General features: G+C 41.2%; 1 protein-coding gene across 3 annotated transcripts in view; it reads right to left on the bottom strand.

Annotated features, from left to right (window-relative positions):
• Positions 1-492: 492 nt before the first annotated feature.
• The window catches only part of LOC128695590 (uncharacterized), a 29,977-nt gene continuing 10,381 nt past the window's right edge, over positions 493-20,088 (bottom strand). Inside the window, exons 5-9 of one of the 3 annotated variants that reach the window (XM_053786299.2) lie at positions 18,350-18,518; positions 17,166-17,265; positions 5,568-5,699; positions 4,004-4,382; positions 493-1,749 (exon numbers count right to left, since the gene is read on the bottom strand). In XM_053786299.2, coding sequence (XP_053642274.2) covers positions 4,042-4,382; positions 5,568-5,699; positions 17,166-17,265; positions 18,350-18,518 — 742 coding nt within the window. In that variant the 3' untranslated portion in view covers positions 493-1,749; positions 4,004-4,041. Of the gene's footprint in view, positions 4,383-5,567; positions 5,700-17,165; positions 17,266-18,349; positions 18,519-20,088 lie in introns of all 3 variants that reach the window. The other 2 variants (XM_053786300.2, XM_053786298.2) reach the window with 2 other exon arrangements.

Consider the following 20,088-nt stretch of genomic DNA (forward strand, 5'->3'; position numbering starts at 1 on the left):
ACACTCCATTCTAATGGTTACTTTATACCAACCATCCTCAGCATACCACTAACAAACAGGCCTCAGAGAAACACAGGCACCAACTGACTACTGAGACACCTTGGAAAACGGGAGCTATCAAATTTGACACAAGAAAAAGGTGAGGTAGCTCCGATATTTGGATCAAGGACCTTTCACTGGCATCAAAGCACTTTCCTCTGTGACGTCGAACCTGTTGATGAGGTTTCTGTTCATCCTGGACCATTATTAAGCCACAAATGTTGTGATCTGACAATGGTTCTGCTGTATAACCCTTGTGGTTTAGCGCTTCTTTCTGATAACTGACAATGGTCCAGGACAGACTGAAACATCATAAGGTTTCTCTCTTTAAGTGTAGGTTTTTCATAATTGTTCCAGCCACAGTATTGTAATTTTAATTTTTCTGTTAACCAGTCATAATGCAGACACAATCACAACCTAACTGATGAAAAACTTAGGGTAAAAATAAGTAAATTTGTATGAAAATATATACTTAAACTACAAGAGTTTGTACAAGGATAAACATTGGTGAAGCCTTATTCAACAAAAGTAATTTACAAATGTACCCATTTCATAAGTGATTTTAATTAACTACATGAACTTTGACACCTCTGTCCTTACCTCAACTACTTTTTCTTTACCATCTCTCACCTCTGCAAAGTAGCAGTGAATGACCCTTCTGGGTTAGTGATTACCACGAATCATTAGTGTCATTCATCACTTAAGGCTGTGTTTGTCTAGGAGCATCACTGGGTGTGATTTGAATCAAATGTCAATTCTTTGCAGATTCAACACAATACACAAGTCTCCCATTAGCTTGGTAGTTTCTATGATATTTCTCGATTCAGCAAACATTAGTATATATACTAGCAATTTAAACCAAAGAAATTGCTAAACTTTATATCTAGGTCCCCTCAAGAAAGGATACTTGATGCTGAGAAGGGGCTCTTGGTGTAATTGAACATGTCCATCCATTTCTTGGATCGAATGCAACTGCCTCCCATTTTCCCAGGCATTATGACATATATTTGTTGAGCGCTTCCCCTAAATAAAATATCTAGGTGTGCAAGGCAAAAAGGTAACATAGTATGTACATGAGGAATAGGCCCAGAGGCATGGACAAGGAGCTACCCCAAAAGGGGCTAGCAGAGGGCTCTCTCCAGAAGAGTCAGTGTCAGATGGTAGACATTTAACATGAGGACCATCTGTGCTACAAGTTGGATGGATAATGCATGCTAAATTGTTATCCTCAGGAGGAGGCGAGGAATATCAAGTGAATACAGGCACAAATACTGTATCTGCAAAACTGGTGTGGGGTAGAGCCATCAAGAAAATAATCCATCACAAAAAGTTAGGCATTAACAGGGCAAGAGCTGGGTGATAACTAACTTGTTAAGTGAACTTGTCCTATCTGGGAAATGGAAGCAATTAGATTTGATCCAAGGAACAGGACAGTTTCAAATCCTTGGATCAAGAGCCCTTCACACCAAGAAATCTCTTGATGAGTACCATGCCTTAAGTCTATGTATCACAAGTGTAAAGACCAGCAGGGAATGCTAGTGAGGTTGCTGTGGGCATTAACAAAACATTAAATCTTATTGGGGGGGAGGGAGGTATAAGGCAAAACTAGAAATGATAATTTCAAATGTAGTCCTCTTTCATGATCCAACAGCAGAAAATGTTTCACTGACTCAATCTCCTATTCCTTTATTGCACAGGGTATACATACAGCTGTATGCAAGAACCATAACTAGTCAATAATATTGCACAAGAAAATTATAAATTGGTATACATAACACAATACATATAATATTTCAAGAAATATTTCATCATTAAACACAGTAAGCTGATTTGTCAGACAGTTTTCATTCACTCAGCCTCTCATACGAAACACAATGACAAAGATCCACAATAAATCTAATCTTTTGAAAATTATATACAGTGGACCCCCGGTTAACGATATTTTTTCATTCCAGAAGTATGTTCAGGTGCCAGTACTGACCGAATTTGTTCCCATAAGGAATATTGAGAAGTAGATTAATCCATTTCAGACCCCCAAACATACATGTACAAACGCACTTACATAAATACACTTACATAATTGGTCGCATTGGGAGGTGATCGTTATGCGGGGGTCCACTGTATATATTTTTAATTTTTCTTTGAAGTAAAACTTAGCACTGTATAGCCCATATGCATTTAGTGCTTTGTTGTGAATGTAATAATAATTAATAATGCTAATAATAATAATAATAATACAAGTATGTATAGTAAAAATAATAATGGAAGCAGAAAATAATGAATTACATTAAAAATAATGTAACAATAAGTATGGTGGAACCTAGGTACTCAACTAGCTCCCTACTCGAACAAAACTCGGGACTGGACCAAACAAACATGACCTGCCAGAGCTTCGCTGTAAACTATTTCATGTTTCATAGCATATTTTCTTTTTTTTTTTTTATTATTTGCATAAAGTCACCATGGGGCCTACGAAGATTTGTGATAACAGCAAACAAAAAAGAAAATGGTTGGGAAGAATTCGTTCAATATTTGAATAGTCTTCTGGAATGAATTTAAGTCCGAGTACCGAGGTTCCACTGTACACAGTAAGACTCAAACGTAAATATTATTATATTACAGTTCTTTAATTTCTATATACTCTTCTATACTATATAATATACAGTGGACCCCCGGTTTACGATCAGCTCCCAATGCGACCAATTATGTAAGTGTATTTATGTAAGTGCGTTTGTACGTGCATGTTTGGGGGTCTGAAATGGACTAATCTAATTCACAATATTCCTTATGGGAACAAATTCGTTCAGTAATGGCACCTGAACATACTTCTGGAATGAAATAATATCGTAAACCGGGGGTCCACTGTATATTATACTTTCGTGAAAGGTTTTTCTAAAGGGAAGTTACACAGGGTTACATAATAAAATCATGTATACTACTGTATGAAGCTCATTTTTTGGAACACATATCTGGTGGAATTTAAGATTTTGAACCCCTTAAGAGAGAGGTGCCTTGATCCAAGGAACTGGACCTATTCTCCCCTTTGGATAAAACCTGACTGCCTCCTATTTCCAAGAGATGTGACACCTACAGGCTTAACACTTTTCCCTAGATATAATAATGCTATATATTTCAAGACATGTACTAATGTATATACAGTAAAATTTAATAGTACAATTTTTTCAAAAATAATTTATCTTAATACACAATTTATCTACTGTATATACTGTAATTCCTAAATTGCACACTCTTGTTAAGTTATACACTAAATTTGTAAAAGAACTACTTGTAATCAAATTTACAGTGAACATATACAAGATAATACTACACTGACTGAAACCTTATATGTACACACATTGTATGTGCTTTCTTTGTGAATAAAGTACAACATTTACATACTGGGTAAGACATCTAGGCAAGTACAAATAAGAAGCACACCTTGTCTTGCACTCAGCAGATGGAGGATCAAGTTTCCACCATGTCTTGCACTGAATGATCCACTTGAGTTTAGCACTTAGCATGAATTAAAAATAATAAACATACTGGGAAAATAATATCCTTCCAATGTAACAAACATATCTTTATGAAAACTGTGGCTACATACGAGGCATTGAAGACAGTAAGGGTGAACTTCATGTCTGAATTTAACAAAAATTGCACTAGCCATGCAGATACAAATTGCAAGAGAAAAATAATTTAAGTTTTTATTACATTTTTTCACATAAATAGCATTTTAAGGCAGTTTTTACAATAGCTATGATGTTGAGTTAACCATTACTATCCACCATGCCTCATATAAATTAATGGCGTCTATATATTTTAGCCTGGTAAACTAAATGCATTATTGTTTTTGTAGTCATTAAAAATATATGTACTGCACTGCATATAAAAATAAACAAATATGTCAATGTCAAAGAACATTTCCAGTAAGCAATATTGAAGGAAAGAGAAAATTCCTATTTACCATTATCAATTATAGAAGTTGGGTGAAAAAATCTTGGGTTACTGTGATAATATTTGTGAAGTAAATATTGTGTCAGCTTGTGAGACTGGAGCTTCATGGTCCTCAATATCATCTTCTTTAGATAATTTAACATTTCCATTTCCTGAAACATCACAAGCTGAAGAAGACTCACAGTTGTTTGTAAAACATTGGACGGTGCCTGTGTAATTAGCTGCTTTTGTATCATCCTGTCCATTATCATTTAACCTATCTGTTGGAATATCCATTTTGTCATGGTTTACAGAACCTTGAGGAGAGTTAATGCTTGTGTCAGATGGCTGGCACAGGAATGTCTCAAACCCAGAATCTCTCTCCTTGTGCTCCACTGTCTTGCCATCAGCTATTTAAATTATAAAAGTCAGATGAGTGGCTGTATGCCTTCAAACTAGCTAATAACCAGACATAACACATAATGAGAAGGGAGAAGGAATGGGGATGTAAGGATCATACTAACCCACCCTTGCTTTACATTTGCCTAGACCAGCATCAACATAAATTTAATACTAAAATTCAAACGTCTCATAATTCACAACTAACCTACAATTTAGGAGGAAACATAAAACAATATTTCAGTCTATCCTGGACTGTTATTAAAGCACAAGAGAAAGAGAAATGATAAAAAAAAAAAGCCATAAGACAGATCCAATGAAGAAGTGTGGCAAAAACCAGAAACAGGTCATGTGATGATATGAGAAGGCAGAAGACAGGTCAGGTGAAGAGGTGACAAGAAAGCCTGAAGACAGGTCTGGTAAAAAGGTGAGAAAAAAGTCAGAGGACAAGTCAGGTGAATTGGTGAGGAAAGAGCAGAAGACAGGTCATCCATCGAGTTCCTTTTATGTACATTGCCAACACCCATTCTGACCTCACTTATAAGCACACTGCCAGAAGGAATATAAAAACATATAAATTTGTTTGCAGCCGATGAAAAAAATCTAGTGTACAGTAAATAATAAAAGCAACTGCAACTCTTTAAAAGATGATTTTGATAAATTAGACACATGTGCAACTCTTGGGTATCTTTATTGAGTTGCACATGTGTCTAATTTATCAACATGTCGGTTCTCTGAACCATTCATCTACAAAAAGATGATTTTGATAAGTTGAGCAATTAACGACTGATCGATGATGGAATTTAATGCTGATTTATGTCACGTAATGCAAATAAGCGAAAGCAAAATCAGACTACATAAAGAATATAGACTGCGACAATTTTGGGAGTATCATAATTATTATTATAATCAAAAAGAAGCGCTAAGCCACGGGAGTATCATAAAAAGAAAGGGATCTAGGAGTTATTAACAGAAAATTATCCTAATGACTATAACAATGTCTATATTAAAGTTATTGATGTAAATACCTGTGACAAGTACGTTACGTCTGCGATTCCTGCCCTTAGAATTTTGCAAAAACAAGCCTGCTACAATAATTTAAATGATACATTTTAAATTCACTAGTTTTTGTCTGTAAGTACAGTATACATAAAGTAACTTTAAGGCATGATGCTTCATGAAAATGTTGAACTTACCTAAACATGTTGACTCTATACTAGTATCAGTGTCAGACAAATAGAGGAGATACGAATTTTCAGAATCAACACATTCACGTTCCAGACACTTTTGACACTGTAGAGGTGATTTATCAGGACCTCGAGGATGACCTATAAAGAGCATTTTCAATGCAATAATTATTCACTATTATAAATAACGTATTGTACATTATTAATATATATTTTTTTTTACCTTATTCTCCCACAAAGGTAGGGTGACTCAGAAAAGGGTGCTACTTTAGCGTGCGGTTAGTTAGACCACTTAGCGTGCGGTCTACGCAGTATTAGTAGTCTACGCTGTGAACTGACTTTTAACGTGCGGTCTACCTTTATGTTATAATTTTTTTTTTTACCTGTGCTGACCTTTTTTTATCTAACCTAACCTAAAAGTGTAAATGAGCTGGTAGACCGCACGTGAAAGTAGCACCCAAAAAGAATATACATACAATATTATTCAATAATATTGCTAGTAGTGTGCTATCACAATTCATATGATCCTCCGAAGTGCAATACCTCCCCCCCCCCCCGTCTTTCAGAGTGCAGGCACTGCCTTTCCCACTTTCAGGACTCAAATTCTAGCTAAGCCTGGTCTAGGGCCTAGCTACAGTAGTTATACTCTCGAAACCCACCAAAAAAAGTAACCAGTCTCCCCTAATCTATTCATAAATCTTGCCTTGCTCACACTTCAATAACACATCCCTTTAAAAAAACTTTTCTCTACTCCAACCCAACACTCACATAAACCTGCATGCTCAAGCTCCTAACACACAAAGCCTCCTTCACCCACTCCCTCTAGTCTAGTTGTTCATGGGATAAGAGCGTTCCCGTGGCCCAGTAGGAAACGCTCTCCCCTCACACACTGAATCTCAGTGGTTTAATCCCCGGCTGGGTGGAGATACTGGACTTGTTTCCTTATACCTGCTGTCCCTGTTCACCTAGCAAGCAAGTAGCTACCTGGGTGTTAGTTGACTGGTGTGGGTCGCATCCTGGGGGACAAGATCGAAGGACTCCAATGGAAATAAGACAGACTGCTCGATCACGCACTTACTTTTTTGGGTTATCCTGGGTGGCTAACCCTCCGGGGTTAAAATTCCGAACAATCTCTACCTTCCTCCCCAGATTTATATACCCTCTTTATAATGCTATACCTCTCTATGCTCTCTAAATGCCCAAACCATCTCAACCCCACCTCAGCTCTCTGAATTATATATACCCTTGGTAACCCACACTGCCTTATAATTTCTAAAATCAGAATCCTTTGCATAATATTCATACCAGTAAGTAAGTTTATTCAGGTATACACATATACAGTTACATAGATTATCATACATAACAGCATATGTGTAGAGAACCTAGGATAACCCAAAAAAGTCAGACATAATCACTGCAACATTCAAATACCATGCCTTACACCCATATGTAAGCGTTGGTGTCACTATACTCTGGTACATTCCCTTTTTTAAAACCAGATTAACTTGTCTTTCCGCAGATGCCTCAATGCACCACCTACCTTTTTCCCCTCTTCTATTTTGTGGTTCACCTGATATTTCACAGACCCATCTGCTGATATGCCCACTACCAAATATTTAACTACTGTATATCCTTCCCTTCAATCTGATATTCAATCTTTCACTGCTTAGACTTTCTTATTCTCATCACCTTGCTTTCCTCTATGTTAACTTAATTTCCCTTTTTTTTATATACTCTCCCAAATTCGTCCACCAGCCTTTGTAATTTACCTTCAGAATCTCCCAAAAGAACCGTGTCATTGACAAAGAGCAACTGTGGCAACTCCCAATTTGAAACAGATCCATCATTTTTTAATCCCACACTTCTCGCAACATGAGCATTCACTTCTTTTGCAACCTTATCTATAAATATGTAAAACAACGATAGTGACATCACATACCCCTGTCTAAAGTCCCCTCAGAATCTCCCAAAAGAACCGTGTCATTGGCAAAGAGCAACTGTGGCAACTTCCACTTTGAATTAGATCCATCATTTTTTTTAATCCCACACTTCTCGCAACATGAGCATTCACTTCCTTTGCAACCTTATCTACAAATATGGAAAACAACGAGTGACATCACATACCCCTGTCTAAAGTCCCCTCTCTCCCTTACATACGCTTACCTGACCGCACCATCGACATATTATTATTATAAGCAAGCTGGAAGCGCTAAACCCGGAGGATTATACAGCGCTTGGGGGGGGATGTGGAAGGCATTCAAGCTTAATTCGGGGAACTGGAGCACAGATCCAATTCCCTAAATCAAGAGCCCCTCACCAACATCAAGGAACCTTCCTTGAGGGGACCATCGACATAAATCTACCGCTTTTAGTAACCAAACACTTTTCCATGTGTTCGCAACATCTACTACATTGCTTCCCAATCTACCCTATGTTTTTCCAAGTTCATAAATGCAATGAACAGTGCTATACCATTATTTAAATATTTATCACTTATATGTTTCAATGTAAACACAGTCTACACCTCCACCACTATGCATTACTTAATGCTATGCCTAGTCAGCCCCATCATTATGTGATTAGTTTTGCTGATGATATAATGATTCACACCACCGGATTCTCCAATACCCAAAACATTCTTAATCATGTACTAGCCTCGTGTCAGGACCTGGGGTTGATAATCTCTACTGATAAAACAAAGATACTCAATAGGCGTCCTCCTCGACAGAGAGGCACAGTTCGTCAGATCCAATTGCATGATGGGTCTCTTCTAGAATATGTAAGCAGATACAGGTATCTAGGCTTTGAGGTTCCACTACTTGGACCTGTTGTAACAAGACTTTGTCGCCAATACAAAGAAAGACTAAGAGCACTTAGAGTTGTGGCTGGGTTTCACCCCAGGTATGGTGCTAATGTTAAAATTGTGAAAATGATGTATCTTGCTTATATTAGATCATTGGTTGATTATGCTGCGCCACTACTTGCTCTTGTGTCTGACTGGAAGCTTGGAGGGCTGGAAAAACTGCAGAACGAAGCAATGAGGATCATTTTAGGATGCCCTCGTACTGCCAAAATTTTAAATATGCAAAAAGAACTTGATATTCCAAGCATCAGAGATCGTGTTACTGAAAGAAATATCCTAATTGGGGTTAATATGCTCAGGCAAGCTCATTCAAACCCCTGCACAGAAGCCCTCCAAACTTTCCTCAGCACTGGTGAACACTCCTCCAGATGGATCGAAAAAACTGGAACCGACCTCCGCATGAATCAGATACATGATCTATGTCAAGTAAGGCAACAGCGGCACTTCTCCGCTCCATGGAATATTACCCCATTCCAAACTACCATTCCTCCATTTCCCCCCAAACTACTTCTTAAATCACAACCAAAACTTCGCCTTGAAGCCAAACATGAGGTCTTAAGCTGTATTGATAACTTAGTCACACAGCACACACTCTCGCAAATTATTTCCCCTCAAGGAAGGTTCCTTGATGTTGGTGAGGGGCTCTTGATTTAGGGAATTGGATCTGAGCTCCAGTTCCCCGAATTAAGCCTGAATGCCTTCCACATCCCCCCCCCCAGGCGCTGTATAATCCTCCGGGTTTAGCGCTTCCCCCTTGATTATAATAATAATAATAATCGCAAATTATTTACGCTGATGGTTCTGTTCACCAATCCACTGGTGCAGCTGGTAGTGCTGCTGTTGTCGTACAGAGTGATGGCTCTCTTAAAGAAATTGGAGCACGCATCAATAATTGGGCCTCTACCCTTCAGACAGAACTGTTTGCCATACTCCTTGCACTGAAATGCATCTATGTATCAAAGATTGACAGTTTAATTGTAACTGATTCTCTGTCATCCATAAATGCTCTCAACTCATTAAGCATAAATTGTGGCATACTTGTGTCAGAAGCCAGACACAGGTATGGTAGGATTGTGGACAGTGAAGTCAGAGTGCACATGCTGTGGATTCCATCTCACATTGGTCTTCAGATGCATGATAGAACTGATAAATTGGCTAAGCTGTATGCTTTCAAAGAGGGAGTAGATTACAATCTTGGCTTGTCAGGTAGTAGTTTGAGAACAATAATACGAAAAGAACTTCAACTGAATTTTATGGACTTAAGGCTCAGGGAGATTGACACCAGTGAGTCCATCTATCATCACTCTATCATGCAGGAGGAGCCACATGTCTATGGTGCATCCAACAAAATAAGCAGACTCCTGGATGTCACTACTGCCCGGCTCCGGCTGGGTTACAAGTATCTTTGGCAGGTTAAATCACCACCACCAGATGTAGACCAAACGAAATGTAAACTTTGCCAGATGGACTATTGTCACACCCTGCGTCATTATGTACTGGAGTGTGATAAAATTAATGAATTTAGAAACAACTCACTCAGAAATGTTCAAGAAATGGCAAAGTATTTTATCCACAGTGGTATATTGCAGAGCATTCTGGAGAAATACCCTGACTTTGCTAGCTGTAAATAAAGCATTACCACATGTGTGCATGTGTGCATGTGTGCATGTGTGTGTGTGTGTGTGTGTGTGTGTTTGTGTTTGTGTGTGTGTGTGTGTGTGTGTGTGTGTGTGTGTGTGTGTGTGTGCATTCACCTAGTTGAGATTGCAGGGGTCGAGTCCAAGCTCCTGTGTGTTTACCTGGAGAGAGTTCCGGGGGTCAACGCCCCCGCGGCCCGGTCTGTGACCAGGCCTCCTGGTGGATCAGAGCCTGATCAACCAGGCTGTTGCTGCTGGCTGCACGCAAACCAACGTACGAGCCACAGCCCGGCTGATCAGGAACTGACTTTAGGTGCTTGTCCAGTGCTTGTGTGTGTGTGTGTGTGTTTGTGTGTGTGTTTGTGTGTGCGTGTGTATGTGTATGAGTGTGTGTGTGTGTATGAGTGGGTGTGTGTGTGTACTCACCTATTTGTGGTTGCAGGGGTCGAGTCTTAGCTCCTGGTCCCGCCTCTTCACCGGTATGAGTGTGTGCGTGTGTATGAGTTTGTGTATGTGTGTGTGTGTGTGTGTGTGTGTGTGTGTGTGTGTGTGTGTGTGTGTGTGTGTGTGTGTGTGTGTTTATGTGTGTGTGTGTGTGTGTGAATTTGTATATGTGTGTGTGTGTGTGTGTGTGTGTGTGTTTATGTGTGTGTGTGTGTGTGTGTGTGTGTGTGAATTTGTATATGTGTGTGTGTGTGTGACTCAACAATCAATATTTGCACCAATAACTCATTACAGTTGTGACCGGGTGTGGAAGTGTGAATTGCTCATTACACTATAATTTGTTCATGATTGTAGCCATGTATAAACGTAAGTAACCATTCTTACAGAATTCATTACCTTTGTAACTTGTGAGTTCATTACCTTGTACCTAGTTCAGCCATCCAAACTTTGGGGCCCAGTCCCTGGATCCATTACGTACCTCTGTAATCTGTAAATACCTTTGTAACTTGTCATGATTGTGACTAGACCTACCCGGAGTTCATTACCTTTGTAATTTGTGAGTTCATTACCTTTGTAAATTGTGAATTCATTACCTCTGTAACTTGCTCAGCTATCAAAACTTTGGAGTCCAGTCCCTGGACCAATTATGTACCTCTGTAATCTTTTGACTACCGCCCACAGGATGGGTATGGGGTGCATAATAAACATATTAAACTAACTAACCTCCACTACCTTCCTAAATCCTCCTTTCTCCCATGTACTGCAACTTTCCCTCTTATCCCTAAGTATCTCTATAATAATTTTACCATACTCTCCCCGGCATGCTCAAGAAGGCTTATTCCCCTGTATTTCTTGCATTCTCTCTTTTCCCCTTATACAAAGAAACTGCATGCTCTCTGCCAATCCTTGTATACATTCCCTTCTTTTATGCATATACTGAACTAATGCACCAGCCATTCCAACATTATATCCCAACCTGCGTTCAACATCTCTGCCTTAATCCAATTTGTTCCAGTTGCTTTATCCCCTTCCATTTTATCTATCGTTTTGTGTACTCTTCCCACATTCACCTCACGCTCTTCCTCACTCCTATGCAACGATATTCCTCCCTGCACAAAATATTAAATATCGAATATCAAAATATTCTGCCAAATCCACTTTATTTTATTATGAGCAATAAAGCACTAAGTACTGTACTGTATTATTTTCAGCATTATGATTGTGTATTTCTACCAGGGTAGCCTTGGGCCCACCAGGAACATGCCTGCTTCATTTACATCAAAACTCACCTTTGTCCCTAGAATGCTCCATCATACACCTTATAGTACACTCAATACCGCATATATAGGGATCCCTTCGCCAGCACTTGCTAAGGCAGTTTGTTAATTATGTCCAAGGTCAGTTCGGAGTCCAGAAAAACCATAAATCAGCATTTATCCCTACTCATGTCAATTAATCTATCCTCTCATTCTGAGCTGCAAGATTTCTACTGTTTTCTTCGGCCTAGTACCAGACCTCCGTTCCGTGGATATCCTTGGGATTTGGTGTCCCGTAGCTCGATCGCTGGCGCACTCAGCTCACACAGAGGTCCGGAGTTCGAATCCCTGGTACGGCTGGAAAACATTAGGATGTATTTCCATAAGGCACCTGTTGTCATTTTCACCCATCAGCATAAAATGGGTACCTGGGTGTTAGTCGACTGGTGTGGGTCGCAGCTCAGGACAAAATTGACCTAATTTGCCCGAAATACTCTGCACAACAAGCGGCTTTCTATATAGTAGAATGTCATTGATGTCAGCTAGGCCTGTATACCTTGTACATGTACTTGTAGAAATATAGTATTTAATAATAATTGTATACAGTTCTCCTGTTCTTATAGAATTTCTATGGGTAATGAGACTTCTTTTTATGTGGCTGTTGGGGTGTTTCTATGTCCATCCTGTGGTTCACATATTCTGGCAGTCTAGGCCATGTGATCAGTTGTGAAGACTTCTTATGAGGATTTCTAGTGGGGTGGCTCCTCATTGGTTTTGAAAGTGTCATCTTGGGTAGTTCTACACTCTTCGTCGCTTCTCCCGCTCCTCCCTGTGGTGATTCCCGAGCCCTCTTAGTCCCCTTCCTAGATAAGATAAGATAAGATTTCGTTCGGATTTTTTAACCCCGGAGGGTTAGCCACCCAGGATAACCCAAGAAAGTCAGTGCGTCATCGAGGACTGTCTAACTTATTTCCATTGGGGTCCTTAATCTTGTCCCCCCAGGATGCGACCCACACCAGTCGACTAACACCCAGGTACCTATTTGCTGCTAGGTGAACAGGACAATAGGTGTAAGGAAACGTGTCGGAATTTCCACCCACCGGGAATCGAACCCGGGCCCTCCGTGTGTGAAGCGGGAGCTTTAGCCACCAGGCCACCGGGCGGGTACATGGTATCCCTTTCTACAAGTCTTCACGTGCAACACTATGTAATACTTGAATAATAATAATGATATCAACCCCAGCAATATCTTCTGTGATCCCAGTTTGATATCCCTGGAGTGTCACATGATTCACCATAAATAAATATTTAAATGAAGCACTAAACCTATAGTGGTCACTCTGCTCAAGAAGTGATGAGGGTTTATCCTTCATGTGCTTATTACAAGAGACATTATACTCTCGCAACCAGGCTTCCCTCTACGATTCTGGCATAGGCCTCTTAGGTACCACCATGTCTGCAGTAATCCCCTGTGGCAATCGGCACATTTTAATGTCAGGAGCAAATTTATTATTTACCAATGTTTTGAGCCGAACGTGTTCCAAGTGTCGCTACTTTAATGCTGGCTGTTTTCCTCTATATTAGCACACTGTTTATGAATCATATAAGCCACCTAGTCTGTACAGACTTTGCTACTGGTTACTCAGCTGGAGATTCATGCTATCCTCAGGTGACAAAGATTGGTACAATCATATCCTTAAATATTTTCGGATAAATAACTCACTGTCCAGGTCTGATCCACCCCAAAGCTACAACTGTAGCATCTCCTATTTCATATTTGTAGTGTTTTTTTTCTGTAGTGGCCTGGTGGCTAAAGCTCCCGCTTCACACACGGAAGGCCCGGGTTCGATTCCCGGCGGGTGGAAACATTCCGACACGTTTCCTTACACCTGTTGTCCTGTTCACCTAGCAGCAAATAGGTACCTGGGTGTTAGTCGACTGGTGTGGTTCGCATCCTGGGGGACAGGATTAAGGACCCCAATGGAAATAAGTTAGACAGTCCTCGATGACGCACTGACTTTCTTGGGTTATCCTGGGTGGCTAATCCTTCGGGGTTAAAAATCCGAACGAAATCTTATCTTATCTCTTATCTTCTTAAGACGCCATTACTGCATTTTGGTGCGAGCTTTGCTCAGGGTCAAGTACAGATATAATTTTACGCACTGCACACTAACAGCACCTTTCAAGGCAGGTGAAATTGCCGACCTAGAAAATGTACAGAGAACTTTCACGGCGCGCATAACGGAGATAAAACACCTCAATTACTGGGAGCGCTTGAGGTTCCTAAACCTGTATTCCCTGGAACGCAGGAGGGAGAGATACATGATTATATACACCTGGAAAATCCTAGAGGGACTAGTACCGAACTTGCACACGAAAGTCACTCCTCTAAGAAAAAGGAGGAGTAGATGTAAAATAGAAAGAGACAGGCGCTCCCTTTACAGGCGACGGAAAAGAATAACAGAGCGGCTAAAAGAGGTCAATATATCTGAAATGCGCAGGGAGACACTGGTCAGAGAAATAGCAAGCATCGAACTTAAGCTAAAAGAATCCTTTAGGAGTCAGGAATCGCGGGAAGAACTAAAAGCCATAAATGAAATCGAAAGAAACCCAAAGTATTTCTTCTCCTATGCCAAATCAAAATCGAGAACAACGTCCAGTATTGGGCCCCTACTTAAACAAGATGGGTCCTACACAGATGACAGCAAGGAAATGAGTGAGCTACTCAAGTCCCAATATGACTCAGTTTTTAGCAAGCCGCTAACCAGACTGAGAGTCGAAGACCAAAATGAATTTTTTATGAGAGAGCCACAAAATTTGACTAACACAAGCCTATCCGATGTTATCCTGACGCCAAATGACTTCGAACAGGCGATAAATGACATGCCCATGCACTCTGCCCCAGGGCCAGACTCATGGAACTCTGTGTTCATCAAGAACTGCAAGAAGCCCCTATCACGAGCCTTTTCCATCCTATGGAGAGGGAGCATGGACACGGGGGTCGTCCCTCAGTTACTAAAAACAACAGACATAGCCCCACTCCACAAAGGGGGCAGTAAAGCAACAGCAAAGAACTACAGACCAATAGCACTAACATCCCATATCATAAAAATCTTTGAAAGGGTCCTAAGAAGCAAGATCACCACCCATCTAGAAACCCATCAGTTACACAACCCAGGGCAACATGGGTTTAGAACAGGTCGCTCCTGTCTGTCTCAACTACTGGATCACTACGACAAGGTCCTAAATGCACTAGAAGACAAAAAGAATGCAGATGTAATATATACAGACTTTGCAAAAGCCTTCGACAAGTGTGACCATGGCGTAATAGCGCACAAAATGCGCGCTAAAGGAATAACAGGAAAAGTCGGTCGATGGATCTATAATTTCCTCACTAACAGAACACAGAGAGTAGTCGTCAACAGAGTAAAGTCCGAGGCAGCTACGGTGACAAGCTCTGTCCCACAAGGCACAGTACTAGCTCCCATCTTGTTCCTCATCCTCATATCCGACATAGACAAGGATGTCAGCCACAGCACCGTGTCTTCCTTTGCAGATGACACCCGAATCTGCATGACAGTGTCTTCCATTGCAGACACTGCAAGGCTCCAGGCGGACATCAACCAAATCTTTCAGTGGGCTGCAGAAAACAATATGAAGTTCAACGATGAGAAATTTCAATTACTCAGATATGGTAAACATGAGGAAATTAAATCTTCATCAGAGTACAAAACAAATTCTGGCCACAAAATAGAGCGAAACACCAACGTCAAAGACCTAGGAGTGATTATGTCGGAGGATCTCACCTTCAAGGACCATAACATTGTATCAATCGCATCTGCTAGAAAAATGACAGGATGGATAATGAGAACCTTCAAAACTAGGGAGGCCAAGCCCATGATGACACTCTTCAGGTCACTTGTTCTATCTAGGCTGGAATATTGCTGCACTCTAACAGCACCTTTCAAGGCAGGTGAAATTGCCGACCTAGAAAATGTACAGAGAACTTTCACGGCGCGCATAACGGAGATAAAACACCTCAATTACTGGGAGCGCTTGAGGTTTCTAAACCTGTATTCCCTGGAACGCAGGAGGGAGAGATACATGATTATATACACCTGGAAAATCCTAGAGGGACTAGTACCAAACTTGCACACGAAAATCACTCACTACGAAAGCAAAAGACTTGGCAGACGATGCACCATCCCCCCAATGAAAAGCAGGGGTGTCACTAGCACGTTAAGAGACCATACAATAAGTGTCAGGGGCCCGAGACTGTTCAACTGCCTCCCAGCACACATAAGGGGGATTACCAACAGACCCCTGGCAGTCTTCAAGCTGGCACTGGACAAGCACCTAAAGACAGTTCCTGATCAGCCGGGCTGTGGCTCGTACGTTGGTTTGCGTGCAGCCAGCAGCAACAGCCTGGTTGATCAGGCGCTGATCCACCAGGAGGCCTGGTCACAGACCGGGCCGCGGGGGCGTTGACCCCCGAAACTCTCTCCAGGTAAACTCCAGGTAAACTACGAAAGCAAAAGACTTGGCAGACGATGCACCATCCCCCCAATGAAAAGCAGGGGTGTCACTAGCACGTTAAGAGACCATACAATAAGTGTCAGGGGCCCGAGACTGTTCAACTGCCTCCCAGCACACATAAGGGGGATTACCAACAGACCCCTGGCAGTCTTCAAGCTGGCACTGGACAGCACCTAAAGTCAGTTCCTGATCAGCCGGGCTGTGGCTCGTACGTTGGTTTGCGTGCAGCCAGCAGCAACAGCCTGGTTGATCAGGCTCTGATCCACCAGGAGGCCTGGTCACAGACCGGGCCGCGGGGGCGTTGACCCCCGGAACTCTCTCCAGGTAAACTCCAGGTAATCACTGGGCATCTGAAAGAAAAATGCTCCTTATGCTTCACAGGTTTGTCTCCTGGATACACAGTACCTACATACATTCCGTATCAGATAAACAGCTGCCTCCTTAACCTCAAGTATGGATGATACAATTCTAGGTGGGTCCCCTTGTTGTCATATTGCAGTAAAGGGTTTTGACTCTAAGGCAAGATGCATTTCTTCATCATGGGCTCTGGGAGACCCATGATATCTATCATCTCCCCTTGTGTTTTGGTTGTCAACCAGGGTTAGGAGCATTGTGGGTGAAGGGGCCTCAGATAACATCAACCAAAACAAACGAACATCACCTGGCAATTGGAGATGGAGATCACTACTGAGTTTATAACACACGTACATACGTATATTACTCGAGTTCATGAAGAGGTATCAAGTGTGAATGAGGTGTGACATACTTGAGGTGGGACCTCAGTGCCCATAAGCAGAAATGCATCTTTCATTAGAATCAAAATCCAATTTTATAGTCTAATAAAATGACGAGACAGAAGTTAATCATTTACCATTATCAACAGGGTGCCTGAGATGCTCTCGGTGTGCACCTCCATGGTAGATTGGCCTTTCACGCTCCCACATCCAGTGATCTGGCTGCATTTCCATCACCTTGGTGAAATATAATCTGATTTAAGTTAACAGAAGACTCATGTACCTAGCTAATTCTGACTGATAGAACTGTTTGTAACATCAGCAACAGAAATTAGTTTAAAAAGCACTGGTCGCCGTTGCCCAGCGGTGAGAGTAGCCACTCTCATTGCTGAGGTCCAGAATCACTAAAATTACACTTACTATCACTTTCCCACAAAATAAAGGATGGATTAATTACAATGTACCATTACATGCAGTCTCTCCTAATGCAAGTATGTTTATTATATATTTGCAGTGAATCAACTTGAATAACATTATCTGATTACTGTTACGTCCAAGTACACTACAAATTCCTATAAGCCCCCTTATTGGGAGGTTTATTGTCAGAGTATCTTTAGTTTACCTCATCTAGAAAAATAATAGGATGGATAATGAGAACCTTCAAAACCAGGGACCCCAAGCCCATGATGGTTCTCTTCAAATCGCTTGTTCTAAGTTGGAATACTGCTGTACACTAACTGCCCTCTTCAAGGCAGGCGAAATTGCTGACCTGGAGAGTGTACAAGGGAACTTTCACGGCACACAAAAGTACGATAAAGCACCTAAATTACTGGGAATGGTTGAAGTCCCTTGATTTATTTTCCCTGGAACGCAGGCGAGAAAGATACATGACTGCTCAACTGCCTCCCAGCAAACATATTGGGGATTACCAATAGACCCCTGGCTGTCTTCCAGACGCTGGACAGGCACCTAAAGTCAGTACCTGACCAGCCGGGCTGTGGTTCGTACGTCGGGTTGCGTGCGGCCAACAGTAACAGCCTGGTTGATCAGACTCGGATCCCCCATGAGGCCTGGTCAAAGACCAGGTCGCGGGGGGGGGGTGACCCCCGAAAACCATCTCCAAGTATACTCCAGAATGTGGCAGTACAGCACAGAACTTATTTTAAAGGTAAGATAATTGATACTATGATATGTAACACAGTATAGTACTATGTAATATTTCAAGTTTTTTTTTAATTACTAAGATGTCAATACTAACTGAACATTAAGTCAATACTGTCTGGACATTACATCTCTTTGTACAACTGCACTAATGTACTACCTGGTCACAACACCTCTTGGAAACAACTGCTCGACAGTCAATAGCCCAGAAGATATCCCGTTTCCGTAAAAGTGACGGGTAAGTCTTACGCCACCTGTGTCCAAGTGCCCAGGGAAACACTTCATACTTTAACTCCTCTTCATCTTCCTCCATATCATGGGCAAGGTATCTGTAAGAGGAATACTGTAATTTATAAATACTGTACTGTTGAGTATATGCATCCTGCTAGGGCTAGGCCTTAGAACACCCCAGGTAATTTGTCATGTACTGAACGAAACTATTTAGAGTCATAGACATATTGGAGTCATGATTAATTTTTTTCTGATGATGGAACTCAAGGAATAAACAAAACAGTGCCAGTTACAGAGGTTAGCACTAAACCGAAATTCATAAAATGATTGGGCGACCTAGAAAAAAATTAACACAATCACTATCAAATGTGAAGACTAGAGGGTGTCTGTGGGTTATGACTGATTAGGTTAGTGATCCAATCAAGCCAATTGTGGAATTCAGCCCAGAAACCAGCCATCCCATTTCTGGCTACCTAAATTCTTACCTCTAAAGACTAGTTCACAGGGCAGTGTGTAGCAAGCCAGTTGCTGTATGTTGAATCTCTGGTAGGCTGGAGGGTTGGTAAGACCCTTCACACTACTCAGCCCAATAAAATACAAGAAATGCGCATTTAATGTTATTGGGTCCTTACTGTCATGGTGTAGGGGAGGGGGGTCTATGGAGCCTCAGCAAGGAATCAACGAGATGTTTGTACGAGTCACAATCTGCTACTGCCTTTGTCCAGAGGGAAGCTCCAATTAAGTTCGTAGGTAACAGTGAAGGGGTCTAATTCGCGTTGTCAAATGGTAAAGTACTTCACTGTACAAGGCCTGTCGTAGGATAAGTCGTTCTAATTAACTAAGCCGTTAATGGATTTGTATGATTAGATAAAGACTGGTCACCTCCTCACTCGCGACAAGTTTGTAACTGCCCCCTGAATAGTAGAGTGGCTGGTCATCAGCGCAAGTGCAGTTCGGGTGTCAATTTGTGTAGGCTTTGAAAAGTTGTAGGTACTAAGCTAGATTACTCTATTAACTCTGAGCTTAAATGTATATAAGTAGTAGTGCATAATACATTAACCTATGGAGGCTTCATAACTGAATTAGTCTTAAAAATTAAGAGTAGATTAGGAAATGTAGCACCATCAGATGTAGGTATATGGGGTCCACTGCTCGTCCCCCCTCCTATCCCCCACATAGGGAGGTTTTAGCGGTCTGGGAAATGAAAAGCTAATATTTTCCAAATCGAATGCTTTCCCAAGGTCTATAAAAATAAAGTCTAACATCTTTGTAATTGCATTGTCTGAAACCTAAATGGCAGGGGTTGAGTGACGCTAGAAAAGAACATTTGTGAATTAATTTTTTCGAAGATTTTGGACAACAATGGCAATTTAGATCTGTAGGTCTGTAGTTATTTACGTCAGTTGGGTCTCCTCCTTGCTAGTGATATTATATTGGTCAAGTAACGAGGCACTTGTCTCAGAAATTCTTGTAGATAACCTTATTTCTTGTAAGTGCTGTTATAAAAGTGCAACCAAATGCATGCACTAAAATTACAACTTTTCATGGGTTCTCTCGTCCCTGAAAATGCGGGAAGGAATGGGGAAGAGAGGACTCAATATGACAGTTGTGGGTTGAAGGTGTCCCGTTTAATAAGGTATACAGTGTGTGAATAACAAGGAAAAAGAC

Source organism: Cherax quadricarinatus, chromosome 42 (assembly GCF_038502225.1).
Source record: "Cherax quadricarinatus isolate ZL_2023a chromosome 42, ASM3850222v1, whole genome shotgun sequence".
Classification (NCBI taxonomy): Eukaryota; Metazoa; Arthropoda; class Malacostraca; order Decapoda; family Parastacidae; genus Cherax; species Cherax quadricarinatus.